General features: G+C 47.9%; 1 protein-coding gene across 1 annotated transcript in view; it reads left to right on the top strand.

Moving 5' to 3' along the window:
* Positions 13024–18621, top strand: part of DRGX (dorsal root ganglia homeobox) — a 33821-nt gene continuing 28223 nt past the window's right edge. The window contains exons 1-3 of the mRNA XM_021073531.1: positions 13024–13226; positions 17406–17503; positions 18413–18514. Of these exons, the coding sequence (XP_020929190.1) occupies positions 13193–13226; positions 17406–17503; positions 18413–18514 (234 nt within the window). The 5' untranslated portion in view covers positions 13024–13192. The remainder of the gene's footprint in view (positions 13227–17405; positions 17504–18412; positions 18515–18621) is intronic.

Here is an 18621-nt window from a genome sequence, read left to right as displayed (position 1 = left end):
GCAGGCAACACCCAGATAAATCAGTGGGGGCTCCAGTCCTGGACGCGAAGCTGTCTGTACAGCAATTCCTCTGGAGGAGGAGCTGCTGTCTTTGCAGTTTGGTGCCACCTGGTGGCAATTGTTGGCTCTGGCTTTAATCCATGGGGGCGACTCTGGGTTGGGGTGCTTCATGGGACATCAGGATAACAGCAGAAGTTGCCTAGTTTGTTGGTAACACTTAGTCGGCCCCGTCTAAGGAAACTGGGCTGGGAGAAGTGGGGACACAGAGAGCCCTCCCCCGTCCACTTTTCGGCTCCCCAAGATGGGGTGGCCTAGTGTTTTCCCTTCCTTCCTTCCCCCACTTAGCCCTGCTCTCCTTTTCACCTGAACTTACATTTTTTTTGCTTGTCTTTTGTTGTTTTTTTTTCTATTTTGGCGCTTGCATATTCCAGTAGGGCGATCGGACTGTAACCCTACGCCAAGCCATAGCAACGCGGATCCGGCCGCGCAGCCACCCCCCCCACCGATCGCCCACTGAGCAGCAGACCCCCCCATGGCCTACGGATCTTACCACTGCCCACACGACTCCTGAATTACATTTCATGGAGTTACCATACTGACCTGTAACCCAGGAAGTGCGGTCACTCTGTAGGTTGTAAGCTGGTGGTGGAGAAGCTGAGTGACTTTGGAAGTCCCGAGGGCCACTGCCAGGTGCCCTGCCTCAGGGAGAAATCAGCCAGTGTCCCAGCGTCTTGACTTCCCTGGTCTTTGACCTTGTGAATATCTTCCTCTTCAGCCTGGGAAAGAAAGCCCTGACCTCACTCCTGTCCCAGGACCTGCATCTGCAGCCTTCCAGCCCCCACCCCAGTGTCCTTTTACTTTAGGTTTCCTTTTTTTTTTTCTTTTTATGGCCACACCCATAACATATGGAAATTCCTGGGCTAGGGTTGAATTGGAGCCGCAGTTGCGGTCTATGCTACAGCCACAGCAACACCAGATCTGAGCTGCATCTGCGACCTGTGCCTCAGCTTGAGGCAATGCCAGATCCTTAACCCACTGATCGAGGCCAGGGATTGAACCTGTATCCTCCCAGAGACAATGTCAGGTCCTTAACCCTCTGAGCCACAACAGGAACTCCTAATTTGTGTTTCCCGATTGTGATCTTTGTCCTCAACTAGCCTCCCAAAGGTCAGCTTGCGAGGGGATGGTCAGTAGCTTCCATTCAGATCTTCAGCCTCAACGGGTCACCAGCAGTATCTGACTTTCTTGCTGTCCCTGAGACCCTGTCTGTCTCCAACGTTGCTACCAGCAGCTAGAGGGTTACCACCGGCAACTAGGGAGTGCCGCCTGTGGGATGGGTTTTCAGTTCGGGGTTAGGCTCACTGATGCCCACTACCCAGGCAGGCTGGTCCCCTTGTTGAAGGATGGAGAGCTGCAAGGTGCTCAAGGTGGAAGGGAAGCCACAAAGCAAAATATTTACGTGGGAATGGGCTTGCCCAGAATTGGGAAGAAGCACAAATGACTCTCAGGACTTTTCAACATGCTTATTGTTGGATCAAGCAGTTTGTCTACTGAAAAGTTGTTTTAAGAGAATGACAATGGGTGTACACAACTGTCCCCCAGGTGAAATAACACCATGGCAGATACTGACAGTTGTCCCCCAAGATCCACTCTCCTTTCTCCCATGGTAAGAGACCTGTGATGTTTATCTGGGTACATAGGTGTCTCCCTAACAGCTGGGTGTAGCCACAGTCCTGGCCGAGGGGATGAGAACAGAGGCAACATGTGCAGCTCCAGACACTGGGAGGACTGTGCCCTCTGATGAAAGGTGTGTTACCCCCTTCTCTATCCTCCTGGTGGCAGACATGGAGAGAGAGGAGTCCTCTGGGGCTGTGTGGACAAGGACTACTTCTGGGGATGGCGGAGAAAGCAGATTAAAGAGAGCTCTGCCACCTCATGGAGCAAAGCCAACAGGCCAGACTGGACGTCCGCATACGAGGGAAATGAATGGTCTTGTTTGAGCCACTATTATAGGTCTCCATTATGGCAACTGGACATATACCCTTACTATGAGTTGAACTGCTAAGAATACTATGGAAGAATATTTAATGACACAGAAAGACATTCACAATATATTGTTAAGTGAGTAAGAAACTACTAAACCAGGTAGTGCTAGATCCCACTTTTTTTTAATTTAAAGAGTATGCACAAATTAAATTCACATAAAATATCAGTTAAGCTAGATAATGAAATGTGAATCACAGTTCTCTTAGGTTGTGAGTTTGTGGATGTTTTTAATTTCATCGTCTTAATGTGCTTTTAAAAAACACTTTAACATTTCATTCATTGATTGATTTATTTTTCCTGTAGACAACATTTTCTGGGGAGCAGGAGAAAAGGAAAGTCAGCCATAAACCCATCAATTTAAAAAAATCTATCCAGAGACTGTAAGTTCAGATGCTTTCAGAAATCAGATAGAGATCATCATTGTGCTAAGGGACCAGTGTTATAAAGGGGCAGAGTAGGGACCGTGGTCAGGTGTGCTCCGTACAAGTATTTTCAGGTTTCAAACACCATAAAACAAAGCCAATATCGATCTTGGTCAAACAAAAAAAACTTCCACTGCAATAGCCAGGAGGCCACACCCTCATAAAGCAAGAAACAAAGGTCTCCTTCCCCCCACCCCAGTCTTCACTCCTCCCTCCCCCGCATCCAAACACTATTTCTTGGTTAAAGGGGTGAAGGTAGTGAGAGGTTAGAGCCAACACAGACATACTTGGGAGAGCAACAGTTGAGAAGGAAGGAGATGGGCATCCCTCATGTAGGGCAGAGTTTTTTCTTTTTTCTTTTTAGGGCTGCACCAGTGGCATATGGAAGTTCCCAGGCTAGAGATTGAATTGGAGCTGCAGCTGCTGGCTTACGCTACAGCCACGGCAATGCCAGAGTTGAGCTGTGTCTGCGAACTATGCCTTAGCTCACGGCAATGCTGGATCCTTAACCCACTGAGCGAGGCCAGGGATCGAACCCGTGTCCTCATGGATCCTAGTCGGGTTCTTAACCCACAGGTATCACCAGTGAGAGGCTGAACTTCAGAGGGGGCATTGGAGGAGAGGGAAATGGGGAAGGAAGAGAGAGAGAAGCAGAGGCACACAGAGAGAGACAGAGAGACAGAGAGAGACAGAGAATGTGAAAGTGGAAGGGCTGTGACCCTCCCCACCCCCTTTAGTTTTATGAAAGGGAGCTCACACATGCTAACCACCACCACATCTATAGAGCCTTTTACCATCTCATAAAGTACTTCTGAGATGGGAATCGTTTCTCTGTTGCAGATGGGAAGATGATGTTCAAAAGCTAAGAGAACTCGGGAGCTGGAAAGTAGCACCGGGGATTTGGCTATGAAACAGCATGTGCAGTCTTCTACTGTGGGCTGCAGAGTGGGGAGAGAGAAGGCGCCAGAATGGTTTGTGAGTAGAATTGGGCAAAACAGCCCAGATGTGCTTTCATCCATTGCTTTCCTGGAAGCCTGGGCAGTGTGTCCACTTCGCTCATGACCGTCTTGGAGGTGACTGTGACTATTCGAAAGCCCTCAGCAATATTAAGATACAGGGGAAAGCAGATGATTGATCAGCCCTTGATTCATGTACTTATTTATGCCCTGACTTGTCCCAGAGAACATCGAAGGACACAGGCCAGCACTGAAGTGAGAGGGACTGACTGCCATACGCTCTGTTCATGTCCATGGCCTCTTGGACTGGAGCCCATAGCACTTGTCTTATTCTCATGTGTTCTTTACTGCATGTCTGGTGCATGCCAGGCATTGAGCTCAGGGGCTGAGAATATCATGATGAACCATGCTGACCTGTTCTCTACCTTCACGTCATTTTGTCTACTTGGGGAGATAATATTAGTTTAAAAAATCACACAAATATACTATATTAAAATGTTTTAAGCACAGTAAAAGACATCTCTTTTCTCTTGCCTGCGGCATAAGGCTGGCACAAACATCGTTCTCAGTGAGCATCTGTTGGAGGAAGGAGGGATGAAGGGGAAGAGGAATTTTTGAGCTACGGGGTGGACCTTCACCTCTCTTGTCCACCTCTGCTTCATTGCCCTCCTGCAGAAGCTGGACTCAGTCTCTCTGGCTAGGACTCTGGGCCACGAGGCTGGGGGGTTGAGGGGATAGCCTTGGGCATCGGGGGTCCTCTCCAGGGTTGCAGCTTGTCACTGGAGCTTGGGCTTTGGCAAGTGCTGCTGCAATGGTCATGAGAGGTTTTCCTGATAAACCAACCTCCTCCCTCCCTTGGTCTTATTTACATGTGCATCCCTTGAATGCACCTGTCACAAAACCGGTGCTCCACAGCTATTTGCGAAATGAATGAAGAAGTGTGTGGATAGACAGACAAATGGTGAGTGCCCCAGTGTGCATCAATATGTCAAGCTGAGCCTTGTCCTTCACTGATGGGCGACAGGGCTGAGGGGTGGGAGTTACCTGCATCAGCCTTGCTCAGACACCAGTCAATTACCTTCAATAGATATTTATGTTTGGATTTAAATGTGCTCTGAGAGCCTGCTGTTGAGTGAGGCTGAGGCCAGCAGGAGGGAAGGGAGTCAGTGAGGACCCTACCATTGGAGTGTGTTGAGCAGTCTTGCTATGCACACACATGGCCTATCCATGCTGGGCAAGGCCATAGCCAACCAAGTCACAAAGGGAGAACCAGACTGTATGAGCAGTGCTGTGGACTGGGCATGGTGGATGGGGGTAGCACCCTTAGCCATGGGGGATAACCATGGACAGGAATGGCATGATCAGAAGAGAAAGGGGACATTCCTAGAAATCCAGGTTTGCAAAGATGTCATGGAGAAGTCAGTTATGAAGCACCTACTGTGTGTGTGTGTGTGTGTGTGTGTGAGTGAGAGAGAGAGAGAGAGAAGAGAGAGAGAGACAGAGAGAGAGAGACAGAGAGAGAGAGACAGAGAGAGAGAGAGACAAAGAAAGAAAGAAAGAAAGAAAGAAAGAAAGAAAAAAAAAGAAAGAAAGAAAGAAAAAAAAAAAAAAAAAAGAAAGAAAGAAAGAAAGAAAGAAAGAAAGAAAGAAAGAAAGAAAGGAAGGAAGGAAGGAAGGAAGGAAAGAAAGAAAGAAAGAAAGAAAGAAAGAAAGAAAGAAAGAAAGAAAGAGACAGACAGAGAGGAAGAGAGGAAGATACTGATGTTCCAATGTGCTGATGGCCGGCCAGATACTGAAAGGCAGGTGTTGTCAGTCCTACTTTGCAGACAAGGAAAGGGGGTCTTAAGAAGCCAAAGTTGATCCCAAGTCTGCCTGATTGAAAACGTACTTCCCTCCCACTGTAGGTGTTTACATAACTCAAGCCTATCAGAAATTAGAAGACTTTCATTGTCCTTACTAATCATTTGCTAATAAGTAGCAAACATTTCTTTAATAGTCATTTCAATTAAATTCTGCACATTTATCGAGCACTTAGCATGGGCAATGGACTGTGCATTTTATTTCAGGAGGAACATGCCTTATTAAAGAGGGTGCAGCTAAGAGCACTGGGCTTAGGGCTAGGAGATAGATTCCAGTCCTGCTTCTGTCATTAACCAGCTTCTCCAATTTTTATCTCCCTCCTCCTCTTAATATTCTGCAACTCTCTTATTTCATTCTTACAGAGAACTGTTTTTTGTTTTTTGTTTTTTGTTTTGTTTTGTTTTTGGCTGTGCCTGCAACATGCAGGAGTTCATGGGCCAGGAATTGAGCCTGCACCACAGCAGTGCCCTAAGCCACAGCAGTAGCAATGCCGGATCCTTAAATAGCTAGGCTATCAGGGAACCCCACAGAGAAGTGTTTTAATCCAAAGAGCTTCCCTTAAGTTATTTATCCCAGAGGTTTATTGGTGAGATAATTTAATGTGAAGACAGCTCTTTCTTCTATTTTTGGCTGGATCCTATTTGAGATTTCTTTAAATTGATTTAATTTTCTTATTAGCAACTCATGATTATGTCTTTAGTAATAGCTGGCTAGAGTTACCAACTAAATGTTTCTAAAATGATTTTACTCCAAATCAGTGACTCCAGGAGATCCATCAGCGTAGTCTTGGATGTTGGGATCTTAGAAACTGAATTCTGGAGGTGCACTGGTAAGATGTATTCCAGATTGTGGTCCAGCCCCTTGAGATTTTCGCTACAGCTGGAATTGGGAAGCAGAAGGCTCAGGGCTGCTGCTGAGCCTGCAAAGACCCTTGGACTCTGGTGTGATGGTCTGAACACTGGGGACTGAGAGGAGGCTGGGTCCATGGGCTGTGGGGAGGGAGGGTGCTTCTCATTCTGAAGCTGCATAAGGATGGCATGAGTATGGGAGCTCCTCCTCCAGCTGGGAGTGGGCTGTATTCTGAGATCTGCCCTTCCAGAAAGCTCTACAGGGCAAAGCAGGGAAGACTCAGGGAATCCAGTGCCTTTTGGTGTGGTACTGGATGGTGCCAGTTTCCCATCTCCTGGTTATCCCAACTCTTCCATAGCCAGAATCTCCAGGGGCTGGCTCCTGAGGCAAAAAAATCAGGTCTGTGTCTCTTGCACCCAGTAATGAGTGGGTGCTAGATAAATAGTTATTGAAGTGGATTGAACTAGACACTGAAACTCCAGAGGCGATGGGCTTAGTTTCCCTTAATACACCCTTACCGTTATAACCCAACATTTGATAAAGAAGGTGTTATCTGTCTGGAAATTATGATAGATTCACACAGAATTAATGTCAGGGGTAGGAAACTCGGATGCTTGCTGGAACCATGTGGATCACACGGATCTGAGAGGTGACCTGGAGGAAAGTAGTGTGAAATAGTGGGGCCTGTGGCCAAGAAGGGATGACATGCCCAGTCTAAAAGCACTTAATATGCATTTCCAAAAAATTTCTGTTGGCCAAATCAAATACCTCTGATAGGAGTTCCCGTTGTGGCACAGTGGAAATGAGTCCAACTATTATCCATGAGAATGTGGTTTCTATCCCTGGGCTCGTTCAGTGGGTCAGGGAGCTGACATGGCCATGAGCTGTGGTGTAGGTTGCAGACGACACTTGGATCCTGCATTGGTGTGGCTGTGGTGTAGGGCGGCAGCTGTAGCTCTGATATGACCCCTAGCCTTGGAACTTGCATATGCCATGGGTGTGGCCTTTAAAGCCAAAAATCCCCCCAAAAAACCCTTTGGTGAAGCTGGGCCTTTGGTTTAGGTTTTCTAGTCAAATATGTGTATGCTGAGTAAAACTCAACAAACCAAGTAAGAAAGCATGAAGAAGGGGAAATGTAAGGAAACAATCATGGCAGACTGGCAGATGGGTAGGAGGATGAGCTGCAGAGGACCTCTCCCCATGGTGATGTTGCTTTGGTCCCAAGTGGGCTCAGGTTGGAGACATCCAGAGGAAGCAGGTGCCATCTGTAACTACCCAAGCAGCTCAGGGTAGCATCTCTCCAGGAATGTGGCCCCCTGGTGGGCCATAGTAGAGGCAAGTCATAATAACAAAGACAGTAGAATAGTTGTAGCTAATGAGTGGTTGTCACATGCCAGGCATTGTTTTTTCAGCACCTCTTAATTAAAAAAAAAATACTTTATTTTTTAGCATAGTTTTCCATGCACAGCCTCCCCAGTATCAACATCCCCCATCAGATGTTATAATCAATGAATCTACACTGACACATCATAATCATCCAGAGGGTTCATTCTTGGAGTTGTGTATTCTATGGGTTTTAACAAAAGTATCCACCACTGTAGTATCATACAGAATATCTTCACTGCCCTAAACCCTCTAACACTGTTTTTTATTCCTCCAACCAGCACTTAATATAAGCATTTTTTTTTTTAAATTCCCCCTTCACAGAGAAAGTCATGAGGGGTTTTGAAAGAGTATGTGACCTGCTCAAGCTCACTTTGCTCATGAGGGCTGGAGCCTGCTTGAGTGAAGACCAGTATGCACAGACTCCAGGCAGAGGGCCTGCCTCAGGTGCAATGCTTTCTTACCTTGGGAGGATTAGGCAGACTAGCGCCAGATATGAGATTCCCCAGGAACCACATGGGAATATATTTTGCCCTGTGCCACAGCAGGTAAAGTTATCAGAAGTTGGCTTGTATTTAAGTAGCTGTTATTACTTCTGTATAACAGTAAAACTAATGAAGATAGGAAATTTCGAAGATAATAAAATACATATCTATCCCTCATATACATGTTTTTTTTTTTTTTTTTCCCTGTTCATAGCCCTTTGTTCATCTGGAATTTCAATTAAGCTGCTCTTTTTTCCCACTTATTCCATTGTGTTTAGCTAATCCAAACTTTCTTGGTAATTTTCCAAACTGCAAAATGACAATAGGGTTTCTGACAAATAGAGGATGTGTGGGGTCCACACTGAGCATGCATATGTTGCAACTTCTGTCCTGGGAGAGCTCTATGGCTACTGGGGATTACACCAGCGAGGTTTGAAAAAATTTAATTACAAAGCAATGCTAAAAATCACCTTGACCCTTTCAAAACACATAATTAGGAATTCAGTGTGATTTTTTTTTCTCCTGAAAATTGAAGTGTTTTATCTACTTTACCCCATTGTTATGGTTTTAAAATTGTGCTTACTGAAAATGTTTCTGCTAAAGAAAGTTGTAAAAGGAGGTAGGAAAAAAATCACTTCTGAGCACATATTCAACACATGTTCATTCATTTGGGCTCAAAAGATGTTAACAGTGGAGTATCCAAATATTTCTCCGTTTTCCTAAAACAGAGCAAATGGCAAGAAATAAATACCGTGTGTGGTGTTTGAGACACTGACCTGGAGCCCCATCTCCCTACATTTTCTAAGGATTGGGGATTCTTTTCAGGAATCAATTTAAAATAACTCATTATTCCACTGAAAGACAATTTAGGTTTCCAGGTATATCTGCTCCAATTTCCAGCATTTTATTGCTGCTCTCACTGTTTTTGAGATGGCAGTTCTCCCTTCATAGAACAAGCTTAAAATTAGAAAAATCAAACACCCATTAGAGAAAGCGGACTTACTCTCCTATTAATTGATACAGAGATGGAAAGCTCCCATCACCCAGACGGAGTCCAGTACATTCCCTGCAGATAAGCTCAGGGGCCAGAGCCTGGTTCAGCAGGAGCCCGCCGGCCCAAGCCAGAGCGGTCTGTCTTTAAGAGCAGAGTCTTTGATTTTCAGTGTTAGGGATGCACTGCCCTGGGGAGACGCTCTGCAACCCTGGCACCCAAATCTTAGGGTGTGTGTTCCTCTCTTCCCACTTGATTGTGTTTTTTAAAAAGTAAACAACCTTGAAAGTTGAACTCCCCACTCTGTTCCGGGCTTCTCTCTGCTCTGCTGGACAGGAGGTAAAGTAGCATGCCTGTTTAGTAACCAGAAAATGATTCTTAGAGGGAATGGAGACTGTGGCTGCTGTGTATTAAATACGGAGAAATGGAGCTTTGAGGACCAACCACAGAATTGTCTCCTTTCAGAGGCTGGAAGCAACCCAGGTGGGGGTGGGGAGGGCATGCGGTGTGAGAATCTGTTGAAGTATGACCCATGGTTTTAACTTTAAATAAGCATTTCTGTCCTCATGGAAGCCCCCTTTAATGTTTCCTGCAGCTTTGATTTTGGAACACGTCACATTCCTCATTAAAGCAATCACTGTTAAAACATAAAGCAACACAGGATTTATTTCTTCATTAAACTGATGATCCGTATATGAAGCCAATTAACATTATGAGTCTGGTGAACATCAAGTGTAAAGAGGTTAGAGAAAATTAAAAGCAGTCACCTTGGTCTTTAGATAAAGAAAGTACACTTTTAGGTTGTAAATTATCACTGTCCAAGCGGGACAGATCGGTGAATTTGGTTAATTGGAAAATACATTTTACCGTACAAGAAATAAGGAGAAATAACCTTTTCGTTACTAACGCCTTTTTTTAGTGGGGTCGGGGGGACGGTAGCGAATGCATCTTAGTCACCTCTTTCCGACCCTGGTGTCGGAGACAATCGGAGGAAAAAAAGGGGCCCGCGTCATCAAAGTTTGCTGTAGCCTTTCCTTCCTACGATTGCTTAGTTGGTTGTTTATTCACTGTTTGCCAACAGGAACCAGCCTGGCCTCGCGGCTCCCAGGAAGGGACTTTGGGCGAGACGAGGCGGAGGGTCCGAGCTGGCTCCCAGCCCCGCGCGAGGTGCGTATGTTTTGCGGGAGCCGGCTAAGTGTCCCACCAGGGAGACAGCCAGCCTCGAGTCGGGGACGCTGGGAAGGCCGGGAACAGGAGGCGACCGGCCGCAGGGCGCTTCTCGGCTGAAGCCCCTGGACAAGAACCGCGGTTGGGGCTGCGGAGTTAAGAGTTCCATCCCCTGCTTCGAGTACTGAGCGCGCGTCCCCAAGTAACTTTCGCAGGCTTGGGCCGAGAGAGGATTGAGCTCGGTTCCTCAACATCGGAAACCGGTGGGGAGCGCAGCGCAGGGCCTTTTAACTGGCTTCTTTTGCCTCTGCAGCCCTGGAGGAACCGGTGCCTCTGTCCAGGGTTCTGACCGACCGGCGAGTCTGGGCTGGGGAGTGCGCTGCCCACAGACCCAGGACAAGACTATCCAAGCCCACCTAACATCTCTGGGCTTAGACAGGAAACAGCTTCGGCGGATGTAAGGAATAGGGAGCCGAGACTGGGGCTTGGACCTCGTTGGTTTCTGGGGCCAACGCAGTGCTGGGTGCCTGGTGCTGAGGGGTGCTCCTTGGAGCGTCTTGGCGGAGCCCGACTGGATGTCTTCCACACCTCGCCTCACAGGCATTTAGGTCTGGAGCGCGCAGAGCGCGCAGGCGGGGATCTGCTGCCTAGGGCAGGTGGGAGTTTGGGGGAGTTTTGACAGCCCCAGACGCGCAAGGGGAGACTCGGGCCCTCGAAAAGGGCTCCCCAGAGCAGGGGTGCTCTGAGGAGGAGACACACGCACGCACACACACACATACACACACACACACACAGAACAAACCGAGCTTCCTGGCCTAGGCTGAAATAGGGTCGGTTCTCAGGGCTCCAGACCTCTGGATAAAGTGAAAACGGCGCTAAAAGCTGCCCCGCCGGCCCTGCCTGCTTTCTTGCAGCCTCCCAGACTTGCAGGCTTACTCCCCGCTGGCGGGTCGCCTGGACTTGCGGAGTCAGTGGCCCTGGCGGAGCTGGCGCTGTAGGCTCTCTCCGCTCTGAACCCAGTCGGCGTTTCCAGTGGTTTCTTCCGCGTGACCGGGTCGACTTTACGCGCCTGGGCGGGCTGAGCCCCGGAGGGGCCGCTAAAATGCACCGGGCCCCGACTTGCCTCTGCCGTAGCGGTGGTGCAACTTCTTCGTGGTGGTTTTCGGAGGGGTATCCGCCCGGGCCATCTGCCCTCCAGCTCGATGCCCCTGGACCGGGGCGGTTGTCCACGTGTGGGCCCGCCAGGCCTATTGTTTCCAACTCACTGTGTCTTTAAGATCAAGGCTGGATCCCAGTCAGTGCAGGGACCCGGCCCACCACCTCGCCAGGGCTCCCGAACGAAGCATTAAAATGTTTATAAACTATTCAATTTATGTAGTCTGTCCAAGAAGCCATCGTCCCAAAATAAAATCAGAGTCTAGACGGAACACAGACACCAGAACTTATCAACAGTTGTCTGACTTGCATCTTCTGATGCATCTTGAGTGGGTCATAATACCAACTTTATTTTCAGTGGTGCATAAATTAATTACACGCATTTAATAACCAAAATATCATTATATTCCCCCTTTAATATCATAAAGGCTTTCCGCCAGGGAAGCACTTAATAGTGCAGGGGGCCGTAACGGGCTATTATCCTGGTGTAATGCTATTACAGAACCAATTATGCGCCATTAGACTTGCTTTTTTTGCAGTTTATGTGATTTGATCCAATCCCGCGCCCCTGACTTGAAAATTTCAGTCCGGTACTTTAGAGTTTAATTTTCACCCAGGCAGAGGGAAGGGCGGTCTCTCTCCGCTGAGTGTCTGCCTCGGATGCATTTTAAAAGTAATTGCGAAGGGTCCCACCGCATATCATTTGCATGGAGAAGCGAACATAAATTCAGGGACCCCTTGCTGAGAACAAAATCAAACTTTCCTTTTGTACGGTTGCTTGGAAAGGGAAGCCGTGTGCAGAGTCCCCCCAAAACCCATCCGGCAGCGACAATTAGCAGCGTTTTGTCAATTCGCAGCCCGGGAGTCGCCAGGCCTCTGACAAGGGGAGTCCAAAGCCGAGCTCTCCGGGAGGAAGAAGGTTTGAATCAGAGGGGGCTCAGAGTGCAGGTAGGGTAAAGTGTTCAGAAAATAATGCTTTTGGGAGGGTGGCGGTAGTAGTGGTTGTTTCAACCCTCTTTTAAAAGAAAAGAGGAAAAACATTCCTGATGTTTGCTGAAAAATGACGGATTTTTTTTTCTTACACCACGTGGGCTATTTGTAAGGCCCAATAGACCTATCCAAGTTACTCGCTGTAGACAGCGCTGGAAATAATCAGATTAAGGCCAATTATGCGTGAGATTATAAAGGCGAGTGCTGAGCCGCGGCGCGCGCTGTAGACAGACAGCAAGACATCTGGCCACTTCCCGAGTCACTTTTTTAGTCCTGCGGGCGCCAGCCGCGCGGAGCCCCTCCCGCTTCCAGCCGAGCCGGGCGAGCGGACCAGAGGCGGTCACGCTCCGGCCTTCCTCGCCTGCCGCCCGGCGCCCACCGAGGTACGCTCGGGCTCCGGACTCACACACCCAGCCGCCGCTGGAGGCTGGCCTTGGGGCTCGCTGCCTGCCTGGCCAGGGCTGCCTTTCGTGCAGATAGCCTGGAGTGCTTGGCGGACTTGGCTGCGGTGGCCTGGGTGCAGGGATTGCAGCAGGGACCTCTGAGAGCCGGGAACCAGACTGAGTGGTTTTGGTGTTGAAGCCGAGGTGGGGGGACTTCTGTCCAGGTGGTGGACCCCACCGAAGGGCTGTCCCACCGGGCCCGGCTAGGAACAGTACTATCACCTAACACCCCCCCCCAGCCTCCACAGTGGGCTGAGGGTGTTGGGAGGGGGTTTTCCAGGAAGGGAGTGCCCCGGGGCGCTCTGGGGCTAGACTAGGGCGAAGGCAAAGGGAGACCTAGGGTCTGTCGCTGTTTACTTTGCAGCGAGGCCAGATCTACGCGCATCTTGTTATCCCGTGGTTACTCTCCGGAGTCCTGGCAGTCCAGCCCATCCGGCCGACCGCGATGTTTTATTTCCACTGTCCGCCACAGCTAGAGGGTGAGTAAGCGCGGAGTCACGAGCTGCTCCAAAAGCTGGCGCCGGCCAGAAAGCACCAAAGCCGCAGTTGGGGCTGGTGTTTGGTTGGGTCCCTGCTCTGAGGGGGGCTATGCTTCGGGGTGGTGGGTAGGAGTGCCCTTGGCCCCCTCCCCACATCCTGCTCCAGCCTTCCCTCCCCTTGCCACCTGCCTCCCACCTCCCTCCCTGCCTGGGCCAGTCCACCGCCCCAGGGGCTCTGAGTGCTGCAGGGACCAGTGGGTCCTCCCAGCACAGATGCTGGTGTCACGCCTTTAATCGGGGCTCCCCTGCCTGGGGGGCCACATCAATCTTTCATGGTGTTTTGCAAACAACCTGATAATCGGAGGTAAACTCGGTGGCCGGCATGGTCCTGGGCTGGACATGAGCAGGAAGGACCCAAGGCCAAGCTTGCTCTCAATTCCTGCCCAAGACAATCTTACTCCAGGTCCTCAAGGTCTGTTCCAGGCCCATATGGCCCTCAGGAGCTGGATGACCATGCCCGCCACTGCCAGAACTGCCCTGGCATGGCTCCTCCTCTGTGACTTACTGGGTTTCTGACCCCAATTGCTAACCACTTCCCCCTTCCGGGGGCAACCCATGGGCAGGGTTTGGGTCTTTAAGGGTCTCCAGCTCTTTGAAAAAATTTCGCTTCAGGATCCTTGGTATGGTCTCTGTACTGGCTTGTTGGGGGGTGGGGGGGATAGGTTGGTGAGAAGGGGACAGCTTGGATCTCTGGTCTTGGAGGATCCCCAGGGGTGGGCCTTTCACACAAGGAGGAGATTACTATGCATCAGATAAGTGCAGAGCCACACATTCTGACCCTTTAACAGCGCCTTCCTCAGGCCAGTAGTCTCAGCCATATGCTATTAGGATTTACATAACTGGGAGCAATACCAGGACCTGGCTTTGGCTGCATACTCCTTTGATTTATTTGGGGTGGGGTAAGTGAAATTTTGGAGAAATTCAGGAAGTATGGGGCAGAATAAAAAGTTGTGAGTTGCTGGGGGCCCTGAGATATCAGAGCATGCTCCTTCTGCTTGCCCCAGTCACCTTGAACCGTAGCTGGCCGCAGCTGGCCAGTGTGCACAGGGATTTCAGAAAGTTTGTCTTGTTTTTCCCATGGAAGCTTTTAAAAGTCCAATAGGATTTTCTAAAGGAGGCTAATGAGGACCAGTGTTTCAGCCATGAAAGCTCGATCAGCGTTTCTGAGAAGAGAAGGCCACAAACTTGGTTGCATTTCACCTCCTTTTACCTCCAAAGACCCCTTCCAATGGGCTTTACATAAAGGTCTGATAGGTCTATCCCCTGATATCGTACCCTAAGACTGGAGGGACATCTTTTGCTCGTGCAGTGGCACACTTTTTCTGCATCTCTGAACCTCAGGTTTGGACTGATTGATGCCCGCAGGCAGATCACCCTTTTGGTTAAAGTGGGAAGGCTGAGGTTTAGGCATTTAGCAGGTGGTGGGCTGCCTAGGTGACTGAAGGGAAAAGCCTTGTCTTCAGGATGGGTTGCAGAAGTCGCTTGAGGAGAGTCCTGGCCAGCCTCTCACAGCCCCAGCACCCCAAGCTGCTTGCTGCCCCCAGCTCCTATAAGTTGGCTCACCTCTCCTTTCTGCACCTGGGGCACATCTCCCACATTGACACTGAATCTATTGCTGTGACCAGAAGAAAAGAGATGAGTGTTTAAGAACTTTTCTACTCCTTTGCAGATACGTTTCTAAGCCAGTTTTGCAGAAAGGGATGTTTATTTTAATTTAGTGTCAGCGGGGAGAAGCTGATCTGCTGCAGGTGGAAAGGCTGAGGACAGACCTTCGGAATTTGATATCTTGTCATTGTCTTTCAGTTTTTCAATTTTTATGTTTATTTTTTATTAATCTAGGGAGGCATACAGGAGAAAGCAAAGCATAGTTCATAATCTCACTTCTCAGACGATTTTGCTGATATTAAGTTTAATAGTACTACATCTACCAGCTTAGGAAATTTAAATAGAACAGAAACTTATACGTTGAAAAGTGAGATCCTCCTTCACTATCTCTTTTTCTGAAGATATTCTCTGTTGTGGTTTCTTGTGGTTCCCTCAAGAAAAACACAGTTTTACCTGCATTTACCCTCATTTATGTAGTTTTTTCCTCTATATGTTTTGCCTTATTTGTGCTGTGATCATACTGCCCCCATCATTCAGGGCTTTGCTTTTTTCACTTCATAATAAAAGATTCTGGCAATTTTTCCATGTCAGTGTATGTAGATTTACTGGCTTCTTTTAAACAGCTGTGTGGTATTCCATTTTAAGTTGTGCTAAGAGTGCCTGCAGTTGGGCACTGTGGTTGTTTCCAATTTTTTTTTTCTGTTATCATGTTACCAGGAACAGTATTCTATTTTGGCACACTTTGTAAGTACATTGTTAGATTCCATGCCTGTGTGTGCACTTAAAGTTTTGATGGATATTGTCAAATTACCCTCTAATAAGGCTGCACCAATTCCTGCTCCTGCAAATGCTAATTCACTACACTCTTATCTATACTGGGTATAATTATGCATCTTTTTTTTTGCAAAAATGTTTTGTTTAATTATTACAAGGCTTAACATTTTCATAACATGAGTAACCACTCAATTTGTTTTGAAGTAAAAAGCCCTCTTTCATGTTTTCCTTTTTTCTATTAGGATGTCAATCTTTGTTCTTATTAATTTGATGAACTGTCAGCCTTTGTTTAGGATTAAGTTTGACACGTGGTATTTCACTTAAAGATGTTATAGGTACACTTTGTGAAATGATTTGGAACAAGCAGGTATGTTTGTGAGGCTGATTGTGATTGGAGAGCTTCTGAGACTGCATTTCATCCTCACCAGTCAAGTGCTTTGTTTCAAAAGAGAAAATTTGGTTTCCCACAAAATAATGGAAATAAGACTGATTTGAGGCTGTCCCTTGGAACTTTCCAATGAGCTGGAGAGAAATATTTGTAACGAGGGTTTTGAGGATGAAAGCAGTTTGGTCAGGACAGCGGAGGGGGAAGACTTCGCCAGGGAGTAGAGATCTGGTGGCAAAGGATGCGGCACCGGGGAACAGAGTAATAAGTAGAAGGGACTCCCTTTAGTCGATAGAATTTTAAAGAGCCCAAATGATCTTGCTTCTTTGGGACAGAGATCCTTCTGAGGGATGATGCCTGGGCACTGTGACTTGCCAGCTCCTAATGCCCAAGATGCAGTGATTCTGAGACCAAAGCCCATGGCAGGTACAGCATTCATAGGCTAATGGGAACTTGCTCGTTTATTTTCCTAAGAAGCCATTGTGGACTGTCAAGTAAATGGCGCACATTTGGAAAATGATCTGAATGCACATTTGGGGCCAAACTCTGTTCTGGCTTAATACGAGCTTTGGAGGCTGTGGAAAGGGAAGCGCGAGCAGTGGGTCTTTTATGAGCCTGGCCAGAGGGTGGGGTGTCCTTTGAGAAGGGTCCTTTTAAAATCAGCTTGGAATTCAGGATGGTCGCTATTGGGGCAGATTTCTTGTTAATTGACATCTATATAACAGATCCACGATGGTGCTGATGAGCTGTGACCAATGGTAATTAATATTCATTTATAAATTTCTTACCTCCTCGTGTCCTGAAGTTCTAGGAGAAAAGTGCTGTGAAAAGCTCTTGGGGACTTCTTTCCTCTCCCCTCCCTAGCTTTTAATCCTCACTGTTTATAGAAACAAGTGAAAGTAAAATAGCAGGTGAGCAAAAGGGAAACGTGGAGCCTTCTATAGAAGGATCAGAGGTAGGAGGGATACGCTGGAGGCACATTGGACAGAGGTGCAGCTGGGAGCCAGCAGGCCAATGAGGGCTCCATCTCAAGTCAGTGACCCTTCTGGGCTCAGAGTGCAGAATTTCACAGGTGGACTGGGCTGCCGAGGGTAAGGTCGCCGCTCACCCTGTGAAATAGACATGGTTGGGCTTAAAGTCAAAGGTTACTGGGCGAGAGAGCATGAGAGAGTGGCAAAGGGGAGGTGGCCTTAATAAGGAGAGCAGAGAAAGGCACTTTGGGACAGACAGGGCTCTGTCTGGAGGGGACCGTCCCTGCCTCTGAGTAAGTGTGCATGGCAGGGGCTCAGTGTGGGGACTGGGGGTGGGATAGGGTCGGGGGCTCTGCTCAGGCTGATCCAGTTTGTGCCCTGCAGGCACTGCACCCTTTGGCAACCACTCCACGGGAGATTTCGACGATGGCTTTCTGCGGAGGAAACAGCGCCGGAACCGGACCACGTTCACTCTTCAGCAGGTAATGATGTTCCCCTGATAAGAGTCAGCCACTTCCTGCCTCCAAAAGAATCAGTTTGAGCAGCTCTTCTTTGTCTTTTGAAATACGGTCAACTGATTTTGGTATCTAGGTCTTTCTGTCTTCTGGAACAATTTTTGTGTCTAGGAATCTGTTTGGGGAAGGAGCAGAGGATTTTGATCTTATGATCCCAGATAGTAAATGAGGAGGCACTGAGGACTGTTCCCATTTGTCTTAGGTTAATAGTTTGGGGGAATATTTCCACATCAGCAATATCATTTCAACCTTGAAATAACCTCTTGAGGAAGGCAGATCAGGTATGCTTATCCTCAATAGATAGATGAGGAAACCGGGAACCCAAGCGGTTGACTGATTTATGAAAGGTATTGTCGCCCATAAGTGGAAGGGCTGCGGCTGGAACTGGATATTGTGTTTCCAGGACCTGGCTCCTTCCTCAGATCTGTCTTACCCCCAAAGTGCACTAGAGCAGAAACCCTAGGTGGTTTCTAGGGGACTAACACAGCGAAGGGCTTCTGCAAGTTGCTTCTGTTCGCCTATGCCCTTTAGTGAAAACTGTGTGGATTGCACTAATTCCTAAAGCCATTCTTAGATTCAAAATCGAAAATGCATACAAAATACATATATACATGGGAAATACAAATATTTGCCCCTCTCTTATTTCTACTTCTTGAGGGAAGCGCTGAAGTTGTTGGTAAGCCTTAGCTTCTAAGTCATCCATTGTTGAAATTTTATTTCTGTGGGATCTTTTCAAAGAGCTCTTTTCTCCCTCTCCTTCCCTTATTTGATCTGTGAAACTACTTCCTCACCACTCAGAGCAAATTTGAAATATGCATCTGCTTCCTCTCACCTAGCCACAACCTCTCACCAGTAAATATTTTTTCCTTTTACCAGCTGGAAGCTCTTGAGGCAGTTTTTGCCCAAACGCACTACCCTGATGTCTTCACCAGAGAAGAGCTAGCCATGAAAATCAACCTCACAGAAGCCAGAGTGCAGGTAACCCTTCTTTTTAATTATTTAACTCTCTAATATTAAAACTGGCAAACTTTTTTTTTTTTTTTTGACATCATGACTGCAGAGTGCACATTTGGCCAAAGAAAGCA

This window comes from Sus scrofa, chromosome 14 (assembly GCF_000003025.6).
Source record: "Sus scrofa isolate TJ Tabasco breed Duroc chromosome 14, Sscrofa11.1, whole genome shotgun sequence".
Classification (NCBI taxonomy): Eukaryota; Metazoa; Chordata; class Mammalia; order Artiodactyla; family Suidae; genus Sus; species Sus scrofa.
Note: the sequence above shows the minus strand (reverse complement) of the source record. Positions and strands in the feature narration are given on the sequence as shown.